This window comes from Delphinapterus leucas, chromosome 3 (genome assembly GCF_059928025.1).
Source record: "Delphinapterus leucas isolate spDelLeu-1000000601 "Yukka" chromosome 3, BTC_Dleu_Yukka2, whole genome shotgun sequence".
Taxonomy (NCBI): domain Eukaryota; kingdom Metazoa; phylum Chordata; class Mammalia; order Artiodactyla; family Monodontidae; genus Delphinapterus; species Delphinapterus leucas.
The window spans coordinates 111,486,340-111,498,809 of NC_143131.1; the positions used below are offsets into that span (position 1 = coordinate 111,486,340).

The 12,470-nt window shown below is 36.7% G+C and overlaps 1 protein-coding gene across 4 annotated transcripts in view; it reads right to left on the reverse strand.

The window, feature by feature from the left end:
* Positions 1-12,470, reverse strand: part of KIF3A (kinesin family member 3A) — a 94,978-nt gene that overhangs the window by 16,629 nt on the left and 65,879 nt on the right. For 3 of the 4 annotated variants that reach the window (XM_022588767.2, XM_089909301.1, XM_022588770.2), the window contains 7 exons: positions 8,315-8,471; positions 7,890-8,070; positions 7,018-7,128; positions 6,535-6,660; positions 2,919-2,972; positions 2,488-2,556; positions 1,771-1,895 (listed from right to left, as the gene is read on the reverse strand). In XM_022588767.2, coding sequence (XP_022444475.1) covers positions 1,771-1,895; positions 2,488-2,556; positions 2,919-2,972; positions 6,535-6,660; positions 7,018-7,128; positions 7,890-8,070; positions 8,315-8,471 — 823 coding nt within the window. The remainder of the gene's footprint in view (positions 1-1,770; positions 1,896-2,487; positions 2,557-2,918; positions 2,973-6,534; positions 6,661-7,017; positions 7,129-7,889; positions 8,071-8,314; positions 8,472-12,470) is intronic. The other variant, XM_089909302.1, reaches the window with a different exon arrangement.

Here is a 12,470-nt window from a genome sequence, read left to right on the forward strand (position 1 = left end):
GCACAATAGCAAGGCCCTCCACTCCACCACCCACAGCGATGAAGGAGTGAGCGAACAATAAACTGGACTAGACAATGTGGACAGGCCAAGCGGTCTGCATGCTTGCCAGATTTGAACCCCCTTATTATCTCTTCTGGGGTATGCTGAAGATGCCAGCTTATTCAGTGAAAATCAGAGTCACAAATCATCTGAAGCAAAAACTCACAAATGACTGTGTAGGAAATGATGGAAATGTTCCATTAATCTATCATGTTTATTGCAGTTTTGCTTATTAGCACACTGAAATATGTGCTTCTAATGAGGAATATCACATTGAACATTGTCAAGCAATGTAATGTAGTATCAATAAACCACTTATCATGTATATTTGTCTATAATTATGGCCATTTACTGTTTTCATAATACAGCAGGCTAATTCTGGTACACAGAGATGCTGGATTTGGCTCGTCGAATGTTAGCTCACATTTGTTTTGTTTTTTTTTAGATTAAACTGAAAAAGTATATATTTTAAAATATGCATTCTGAAAACTGTATCCAAATACCTTATGAAATTATTTGCTTGTTTGTTTTAGGTCCACATAGCTTTTAAAAAGTGACTAAAGATGGAGATCTCATGTAAATAATCCTGATTTCTGGCTTCTCCTTTGAAACAAGAAGATCCAGAAACCATGGGCCCTCTTTCCCCAAACTAACTAGAAGCAGGGTAACAGGCCACTCACTCCAGACAGAACATGCTCCGTTTTGCCCCAGCCCACACCATTGCCTATTTTTCTCCCACACTGAGGGCAACTGTCTTACCATTTATCATCATACTTGAACTGTCACTTTTCTTACTAACTGCAGAGTTAAGAGGAAAATACCTCCATTAAAAGTGGAAAAGTCAAAGACATAGAGGAATTGGTGTTTCTTTGAATTGATTTGCTTCATTCATTAATATTACATGCATGGCTTCTGTTGGCATATGAAATGCTTTTAATGTCTGACATCTAAATGTTGAAGAATGTAAAAATTTGTACACTTTTAATATGCTACTGATTCCTCCTCCCCAAATTTATAAAACTTAGGTTATGTCTATGAGATTACGTTACACAAAAATATTAAAACTTAGACTTCACCCTACACGTAACTCAAAAGTCTAGGTACTCAAGGTAGGGAAAAATATAAGCTTATTATTTCTTGTCATTTCAGGAGCCCCGAAGTCTGTTAGTCAGTTTCAATAAGCTGAACAGTACTTAATGTAGGGAAGGGAGAGAAGAAATAAGCTCCAGCCCAGGGCATTCACATCCTCATTTCTCTGGGCTATGTTACAATACATATAGACTACTCAAGAGTCAAAGGACAGGGAAAGACAGAGAAGTTTTATTTAACTGGTGACTGAGGAAATCAAGGTTCTTGGGGAAGTATTCATGACAGAAAAATGAATCAGCTGAATACAATACCTTGGGAGTCTAACGAGGCAAATTAATTAGCATCTCACTAGAATAATTAGTGTAAGGATTAAGGAATTAAAATAGTAATGACTTATTATACATTTGGAAAGAACAAAGTAAATTAACAATAAATTCTACTACTCAGGAGGGCTAAAGAAGTTGGAAGACCTTAATTCTTTAGCCAGATTTTATTTACTCAAATTGTAACTACATAGGACTTCAATATTTAGTTAAATATATCAGACAAAATACTTATCATGTTAACTAGATTTCCTTTAAATGTACTTAATTTGAAAAATCTCACTGCCTTTGGCTCATGGGACTCAAAGACAGTTCTTACCTTCTCCCTGTTTTTGGCCTTGCTTTCCCCTTTGAAGTCCGTGGCCTCTCTAATTTCATCAAGGACTGCCGTAGGCTCTCCTCAGTATAGGCAAGATACACATGGGAAAGGTCCACCTCAAAGGGCTATATGTAAAGGAAATAAACACAAGACATTCTTACAGAAGAATTTAAACCAGATTTGGGGGAAGATTTAAAATACTAAATAAACTCTTAGGAAAAAAAGCCAAAGACAAAACCAAATAAATATCTAAACATATCTTTTTCTAATGCCATTTATCTCAAATGTATTCACTAAGTGTTGGTGAAGAAGCCCTGACACACTATAAATTCCTTAGTAGTAAAGAAAAACTGTTGCTGTTTTCCCTAAAGCTGCTACTTCCTCTTGTTGACCTAAGACTAGGACCAGCTTTGAAAAGGACAGACTTATTCTAGTCTCTAACCAAATCCCCAAGGCCCAGAGAGATGGTGAAAAGAGTCTCCAAAGAGAACTACATGCCACTCTTGTCACAGAAATGCCTGCCATCACGACTGAAGGTGAACAGAACTGTCCTAATAATCACCCCATCCTAGAGCCTCTATTCTCAAAATAGTAGCCTATTTTTCAGCTGAGCTGATTAATAGATATCATGATGATAACACAATTTAGTGACCCACATTCCTATAAAGAACCAACTGTAGTTTTTTTTGTTTTGTTTTTTTAAAAAAGCACTCTTACGTCTTTCTCCTTTTTATCAGGAACTGGAGTCTGCTTTCTCATGTTATTTCCTGTGTAGGCAACACATTTCTCAAAAAAGGAAAAAAGAAGGGGAGGAGAATTATCTTAATTAGCAATTAATACTATGAATGAGGCAAATTACTATGAGATATACTGATGGTACACTCATAAAACATGATTTGAATGCTGGAATAGAAAGGGACCCCAGAGGTCATTCAGTCCTATACACCAACCTACACCATCTCTACTATGTATAACACACAGAATATTCTGTGTGTTACAACATAATTATTAAAACATCTTATCCACCTCAGTGGCTTCTCACTTGATTCATCCTCTGGACTACCTTTCTCCACATTGTAGCCAGTACAATTCCAGTCTACAGGAAGTATTCCATAGTATTTCATGAAAGGATGAAGGTTAATACTCACTAGTTGCCATTCCCCTATGTCTTCATTCCAATGGACATAGTTTTCAATCATTTCCTTTTAAAAGAGTCAGAGATGATCTACTTTTAATATTTAATAACATTTAAAATACTGCAAAATATTCATGGAACTAAAATCTTAATATAGTAAGTGAAAAAAGTTAAGTCTCAAAACATTATATACTGCATGATGCCCCTTTTATATATTTTAAAATATATACTTTCAAGGAATATATGTAGATTCAATTAAACTGTATAAAAATAAAAAGCAAGGAAATAAAGAACATGGCATTCAGGATGGTGGTTACCTTGAGCTTGAAGAGGTAAAGGGATAGAAGAGGCAAGAGGGAAACCACTTGGTTAGAAACAGGTCACTACCATGGGCCTAGCTTTTGTTTTGGGTGACAAGTTCACTACAAAATAGCTAACTAAACAAAAGTAGGCCATCCAAGGACCATCAAGGACAGTATATTGTGAGCCAAATAGTAATTCTGTGCAGCTGAGGTCAAAAGGAAAAAAAATACTAAGGCTTATATTCAGACAAATTTCTTAAAGCTGTATATAGATTCAAAATAAATTTTTAAAAATCAATGTTAGAAATTAAAGATGATACAAATAGATGGAGAGATATACCATGTTCTTGCATTGGAAGAATCAACATTGGGAAAATGGCTCTACTACCCAAAGCAATCTACAGATTCAATGCAATCCCTATCAAACTACCACTGGCATTTTTCACAGAACTAGAACAAAAAATTTCACAATTTGTGTGGAAACACAAAAGACCCCGAATAGCCAAAGCAATCTTGAGAAAGAAAAATGGAGCTGGAGGAATCAGGCTCCCTGACTTCAGACTATACTACAAAGCTACAGTAATCAAGACAGTATGGTACTGGCACAAAAACAGAAATATAGATCAATGGAACAGGATAGAAAGCCCAGAGAGAAACCCACACACATATGGTCACCTTATCTTTGATAAAGGAGGCAAGAATAAACAGTGGAAAAAAGACAGCCTCTTCAATAAGTGGTGATGGGAAAACTGGACAGCTACATGTAAAAGAATGAAATCAGAACACTCCCTAACACTGTACACAAAAAAAAAACTCAAAATGGATTAAAGATCTAAATGTAAGGCCAGACACCATCAAACTTTTAGAGGAAAACATAGGCAGAACACTCTATGACATAAATCACAGCAAGATCCTTTTTGTGACCCACCTCCTAGAGAAATGGAAATAAAAACAAAAATAAACAAATGGGACCTAATGAAACTTAGAAGCTTTTGCACAGCAAAGGAAACCATAAACAGGACGACAAGATAACCCTCAGAATGGGAGAAAATATTTGTAAATGAAGCAACTGACAAAGGATTAATCTCCAAAATTTACAAGCAGCTCAATATCAAAAAAACAAACAACCCAATCCAAAAATGGGCAGAAGACCTAAACAGACATTTCTCCAAAGAAGATATACAGATTGCCAACAAACACATGAAAGGATGCTCAACATCATTAATCATTAGAGAAATGCAAATCAAAACTACAATGAAATATCATCTCACACTGGTCAGAATGGCCATCATCAAAAAATCTACAAACAATAGATGCTGGAGAGGGTGTGGAGAAAAGGGAAACCTCTTGCACTGTTGGTGGGAATGTAAATTGATACAGCCACTATGGAGAACAGTATGGAGGTTCCTTAAAAAACTAAAAATGGAACTATCATACGACCCAGCAATCCCACTACAGGGCATATACCCTGAGAAAACCATAATTCAAAAAGAGTCATGTACCAAAATGTTCACTGCAGCTCTATTTACAATAGCCAGGAGATGGAAGCAACCTAAGTGTCCATCAACAGATGAATAAAGAAGATGTGGCACATATATACAATGGAATATTACTCAGCCATAAAAAGGAACAAAATTGAGTTATGTGTAGTGAGGTGGATAGACCTAGAGACTGTCATACAGAGTGAAGTAAGTCAGAAAGAGAAAAACAAATACCATATGCTAACACATATATATGGAATCTTAAAAAAAAAAAAAAGGTCAGAAAAACCTAGGGGCAAGATGGGAATACAGATGCAGACCTACTACAGAATAGACTTGAGGATATGGGAAGGCGGAAGGGTAAGCTGGGACAAAGTGAGAGAGTGCCATGGACATATATACACTACCAAACGTAAAATAGATAGCTAGTGGGAAGCAGCCACGTAGCAGTGGAAGATCAGCTTGGTGCTTTGTGACCACCTAGAGGGGTGGGATAGGGAGGGTGGGAGGGAGGTAGATGCAAGAGGGAAGAGATATGGGAACATATGTATATATATAACTGATTCACTTTGTTATAAAGCAGAAACTAACACACCATTGTAAAGCAATTATACTCTAATAAAGATGTTAAAAAAACTCAATGTTAAAGTTCACTAAAATATACTGGAAAGACAGAAATGTGGGGAAAAGAATAATAGAGGCTAAGATTTTTAAATTATACTAGCATTTAGAGTCAGCATACATCTAGAGATGGATGGTAGTGATCACTGCACAACACTGTGAATGTACTTAATGTCAATGAACTGTACTCTTAAAAATAGTTCACTGCAGCACTATTTACAATAGCCAGGACATGGAAGCAACCTAAATGTCCATCAAGAGATGAATGGTTAAAGAAGATGTGGCACATATATACAGTGGAATATTACTCAGCCATAAAAAGGAACGAAATTGAGTTATTTGTAGTGAGGTCAATGGACCTAGACTCTGTCATACAGAGTGAAGTAAGTCAGAAAGAGAAAAACAAATACCATATGCTAACACACATACATGGAATCTAAAAACACGGTACTGATGAACCTAGTGGCAGGGCAGGAATAAAGATGCAGACGTAAAGAACGGACTTGAGGACACAGTGGGGGAAGGGGAAGCTGGGAAGAAGTAAGAGAGTGGCATGGACATGTATACACTACCAAATGTAAAATAGGTAGCTAGTGGGAAGCTGCTGCATAGCGCAGGGAGATCAGCTCAATACTTTGTGACCACCTAGAGGGATGGGATAGGGAGGGTGGGAGGGAGATGCAAGAGGGTGATACGGGGATATACGTGTACTTATAGCTGATTCACTTTGTTGTACAGCAGAAACTAACACACCATTGTAAAGCAATTATACTCCAGTAAAGATGTAAAAAAAAAAAATAGTTAAAATGGTAAATTTTATGTATGTTTTACCATTCCCCTGCCCACACACACACACAGAATTAGCATCCATAAACAAGGAGAAAAGGTTCGCACAGGAGTTTTGTTTATTCTAATTATAGGATAAAGAATGTTGAAAGAATAAACAGGACCTATACCTTTACATGAATTACGTGAATTTGGCCTCCCTCCCAGGACTAAGAAATTCTTATTCAGATACTTAGTTACTCAAACAGAGAATTATGTATTAAGAACAGTTAACAGCTGAAGTGAAATGTGATGGCCATTAGTTCAAGAAAATTTTATCATCAGCAACTGAAATGTAAATATTTACCATTAATTAAATTAGAAATTATATTTCTTTAGTCCTTAACCCCAGCCAAGTGACCTAATACCTAATACCTAAGACAGAGAAATTCCCACTTACCTGATAATCCTGAGGTATAAAATTATCAATAATAAGCATCTGAAGTCGAAGCTCCCGGCTAAGTTGTCGAATGTTCTCCAAAAGGCCTTCAATTTCCCTCTGATGTTCCTGTTGGAGATCGGCCATCTAACGGAGAATCAATGAAAATACTAAGGACAAACAAGATTTTAAATACAAAACAATTCCATCTGACATAGGGCAGTGGTCTAGGAGACCTTGTAAGAGCTTACCCAGTTCTTTCACAAAAACAATGGACAGAATAACACTATCTATCATTGTCTATTCCATGTTATTAGTTAAGATTGGAAATAAACAATTTAGCTTAACAGCTGAAATTAAAAATTGCAAATAAAGGCAAAAATTGTATTTCTTTAAAACTGTAAGCACATATTATGATTCTTTTAGGATTCTTAATCATACTTAATCAAAGAAATTCTGTTCTAAAAAATTCAAACTACAATAGGTAACTTCTAAAAGACCAACCTCTGACTTCGCAGCCATCAGCATAGTCCAAACTTTCTTTAATTTCTTGGTCTTTCCTTGAGCTTCTTCTTGCAAACTGGTATACTTTTCTTCAATATCCAAGCGTTCTTGCTATGACATAAAGTGATAAACTTCAGAATAATTTTATTCATTAAATCACAAGTTTAATTATTTAACAAATGACATAAATGTTTAGCAACTATTTCTTTCAAAGCAATCCACAGATATGCTTTAAAATTTTATTAAGGGATTTCCCTGGTGGCACAGTGGTTAAGAATCCACCTGCCAATGCAAGGGACATGGGTTCGATCCCTGGTCCGGGAAGATCCCACATGCTGCGGAGAAACTAAGCCCATGCACCACAACTACTGAGCCTGCGTTCTAGAGCCCACAAGCCACAACTACTGAGTCCACGTGCCACAACTACTGAAGCCCACATGCCTAGAACCCATGCTCCACAACAAGAGAAGCCATCGCAATGTGAAGCCTGTGCACCTGGGACTTCCCTGGTGGCACAGTGGTTAAGAATCCACCTGCAAATGCAGGGGACATGGGTTTGAGCCCTGATCCGGGAAGATCCCACCTGCCACAGAGCAACTAAGCCCGCATGCCACAACTACTGAGCCTGTGTGCCTAGAGCCTGTGCTCCGCAACAAGAGAAGCCACTGCAATGAGAAGCCTGTGCACTGCAACAAAGAGTATCCCCTGCTCTCCGCAACTAGAGAAAGCCCACCCGCAGCAACGAAGACCCAACACAGCTAAAAATAAATATATTTTTTTTTATTTTATTAAGATTATAGATATTCAGCTTTTCACTAGAAAAGTTAAATACCTTAGGTGAAGCATCAACCAGAAACAAAAATTTACATTACCTCCTTTTCCTCAAGTTCTCTGCGAAGTTGCTCTGCTCTTTTCCTCCTTTCTTCCAGTTCCATGTTGGATTCTTCAAGAAGTTTCTCTTGTTCCTCAGCTTTTGCCAACAAATCAACACCACCAACAATTACCTTCTTCTCCAGTGCAGATAATTTCTCTAGCAAAGACTGATGCTCTTGTCTGTTAATTAAAATGGGAACACTCTGTATCCATCAATTATCTACTATTCTACTAAATTTCCCCAAATTTAACAAGGATTTGGATGTAAAATTTCAAAATAGGAATATAATTATATAACATCTCTATCAAACACACAACTGTGTAGTATTGCTTTTAATTACTATTCAATTTTCTTGCTTATACATCCTATGAGAAAAACCAGGAAATTTAAATCACAAATCCATCTCAATTCAGTAATACTCACTGGGCCTTAAGAAGATCTTTTTCCCGTTTCTCTAACTCAGCTCTAGCCTTGTTTCTTTCTTCTTCTTCCATGTCAAGCTTTGTTTCAAGTGCTTTTCTCTCCTCATCAATTTTTGCTTGCATTTCAACCATTTTATCTGGGGAAACTTTCTTTTTACCTATTTGAGTCATTTAATTCCAACAGTCACTTCAGAGTCAATGCTTCAGACACATAAATTATCTTCAATATAAAAGATACATTCCTCATGAAAAGAAAATCAAGTGTCAACATTTTAAGGAAATCAACTGAATAATATACTTTATTTCTATTTATTATGTCCCTAGAAGATCTTTTTAACTAACTGCTAAAATCAAACTGTTGTCCAACTGTGCAGTGATTACTAAGTACAGAAGTAAGTGAAAAAGAAGCATAAGAGATTAGCAGGGAAAAAAAAGAGAAAGATAAACAGGAAAACTCAATAAATTAAAAAAGCAAAGATATTTGTATGTCCCCAAATAACACATATCGTCAAAAAAGCAATATGATTATTTAGTTACTTTTTTCTGATAACCAGGTACAAAATCAAGTGGCTTCTCAAAACACCTCCCCACAAAATTTATTAAAATAAATGAATAAATAAAAGCCACAAAGGGACTTCCCTGGTGGCACAGTGGTTAAGAATCCACCTGCCAATGCAGGGGACATGCATTCAAGCTCTGGTCTGGGAAGATCCCACATGCCGTGGAGCAACTAAGCCTGTGCGCCACAACTACTGAGCCTGCGCTCTAGAACCCGCGAGCCACAACTACTGAGTCCGCATGCCACGACTACTGAAGCCCGCGCATCTAGAGCCGGTGCTCTGCAACAAGAGAAGCCACCACAGTGAGAAGCCCTCGCACCGCAATGAAGAGTAGCCCCTGCTCTCCGCAACTAGAGAAAGCCCACGTGCAGCAACAAAGACCCAACACAGCCAAAAATACATAAACAAATAAATATATTAAAAACAAAAAAAAAGGGATTTCCCTGGTGGCACAGTGGTTAAGAATCTGCCTTCCAAGGAAGGGGACATGGGACTGAGCCCTGCTCTGGGAAGATCCCACATGCTGCAGAGCAACTAAGCCCATGTGCCACAACTCCTGAGCCTGTGCTCTAGGGTCCGTGAGCCAAAACTACTAAGCCCACGTGCCATAACTACTGAAGCCCGCGTGCCTAGAGCCCGTGCTCTGCAACAAGAGAAGCCACCTCGATGAGAAGCCCACACACTGCAACAAAGAGTAGCCCCCGCTCACTGCAACTAGAGAAAGCCCACGTGCAGCAACGAAGACCCAACACAACCAAAAATAAATAGACAGAATTGATTCTTAAAAAAAAAAAAGCCCGCACACCACAAAGAATAGCCCCCGCTCGCCACAACTAGAGAAAGCCCGCGCACAGCAACGAAGACACAATGCAGCCAAAAATAAATAAATAAATAAATAAATAAATTTTTTTAAAAAAGCCCCATATAGGTATAAAATGTACAGATAAAAATATCAAGCAGAATTTATAAGTAGTTTTTAACATATATTTTCAGAGGTTTTCTAAAATTGTGTTTGATAAAATTACTTGAAAGTATTTTACTTCATAGTATACTTTTAAAGGAAGTAACTCTACACTAATTATGTAACAGTTACATATGAATTAACCAGGCATTTTACAGTTGCTGTCACAATATATCATCACACCTTAAATGAACTAAAATAGCTTGTTATGATGTCAAACTAAGGATCCTAAATCTCCCTAAGTCAGATTAAACATTCCTAATGTCAAATATAAGTAGAAATACTACAAAATAATGCAGCTAAGAAATACAGCTTCAAAATGATTATTTTGATTATAATGTCTAGTAGAGTGTTTTATGTACATATAATAGACGTTCAATAAATTTTATTGAATTTCAAAATCATGAAATTAAAATGAAAAACCAAGAAAGAGAAAAGAAAAACTATCTTATTAAACTGGTTATGAAACTGAATCAAAGAGAATTCATTTCTGGTAATACAATTTCTTTGAAACATACTTTCCTTCAGAAAAACAATCAAATATTTCGTAGAATTGGTCTGAGGCTCTCCTGAAAGCTTTCTGTCATTCTTAACTTCCTTCCCAGAGGACCACAGAAGAGTGTAAAGAAGAAGAGTTTTTTATAAACTGTTAATGTCTCCAACAAAAGCTAACCCCTCATGCTAACAAGGAAAGAGAACTGAAAAATAAAGATGATGCAGATATATATCTGAATAAACTCAGGAACCATGAGATGATGAATCATTCACAGGCTTTAATTCTTTGGGTTAAAATCATATAAAACCCCCAAAGGTTTAAAATACGTTACCCTTCACTTCTATAGAAATACAAGAAAGTCCAAAGCAAACTAAAGCCACAAAACAAATAAGTTAAATAGAAGAGTAAACAAAAGCACTGATCCAAATTCACGCTTCGGTGTGGTGTGATTCACTGCAATCCCAAAGTCAGGCCATAGACCTGACTCTGTTGGATTCTTTGGCACAATCACCTATACTGAACATTCTGAATTACACTGTTAAGAAATAATTTTAAAAAGTAATCTAACTCCTATTCCCAATGAATTCCTAGAAAGGATTTCCCATCAGTAATACTATTTCTTAGAAATTTGAGGGGGGAAAGTATGTTCAGGTATAAAGTAAGTGTATGCACTAAAAAATTATAACTTCCTTTCCACTCCAAAATTGTAAATATTTAAAGAAAAAATGGCAAATATGTTAAGATTAAAAAATGTATGTGTGAAAACCATAGGAGTATAGAGTAAATGGTCTGATTGACACATGTACATTAATTTTTTAGGTTCCTAGGGTTGCAACTGTTTTGTTAGTTCAAAACATACAGTTTCCTATTGCCAACAAACACATGAAAGAATGCTCAACATCATTAGAGAAATGCAAATCAAAACTACAATGAGATATCATCTCACACAGGTCAGAATGCCCATCATCAAAAAATCTAGAAACAATAAATGCAGGAGAGGGCGTGGAGAAAAGGGAACACTCCTGCACTGCTGGTGGGAATGTGAATTGGTACAGCCACTATGGAGAACAGTATGGAGGTTCCTTAAAAAACTAAAAATAGAATTACCATATGACCCAGCAATCCCACTACTGGGCATATACCCTGAGAAAACCATAATTCAAAAAGAGTCATGTACTAAAATGTTCATTGCAGCTCTACTTACAATAGCCAGGAGATGGAAACAACCTAAGTGTCCATCATTGGATGAATGGATAAAGAAGATGTGGCACATATATGCAATGGAATATTACTCAGCCATAAAAAGAAGTGAACTTGAGTTATTTGTAGTGAGGTGGATGGACCTAGAGTCTGTCATACAGAGTGAATTCAGAAAGAGAAAGACAAATACCGTATGCTAACACATATGTGTGGAATATAAGAAAAAAAATGTCATGAAGAACCTAGGGGTAAGACAGGAATAAAGACAAAGACCTACTAGAGAATGGACTTGAGGATATGGGGAGGGGGAAGGGTAAGCTGTGACAAAGTGAGAGAGTGGCATGGACATATATACACTACCAAATGTAAAATAGATAGCTAGTGGGAAGCAGCCGCATAGCACAGGGAGATTAGCTCGATGCTTTGCGATGACCTGGATGGGTGGGACAGGGAGGGTGGGAGGGAGGGAGACGCAAGAGGGAGGAGATATGGGAACATATGTATATATATAACTGATTCACCTTGTTATAAAGCAGAAACTAACACACCATTGTAAAGCAATTATACTCCAATAAAGATGTAAAAAACAACAACAAAATAAAAACATACAGTTTCCAGACCCATTAAGAAGCAGTAAAATAAAAAAAAATTTATAGGTAGAAATACAAAAGCACATGCATATTGATGAATTACTACTATGCCTGAATTGCATTAGTTATTCAAAACCATTCAGGTAATATTTTCAAACTGATGTTTTAGCAGCAAAAATCTTATTGTGCTCTCATACCATTTTCATAAAGATGACCATGCATATATATAGCTAGGTTCAGTTTCAAAACTCTGATATTCAATTAACATATTATTTTAGCCAAAATCAGTCCGATAAATCATATTTCTCCCCAAATAATATTTTAAGCTAAATGTGAATAGGTACCAACTC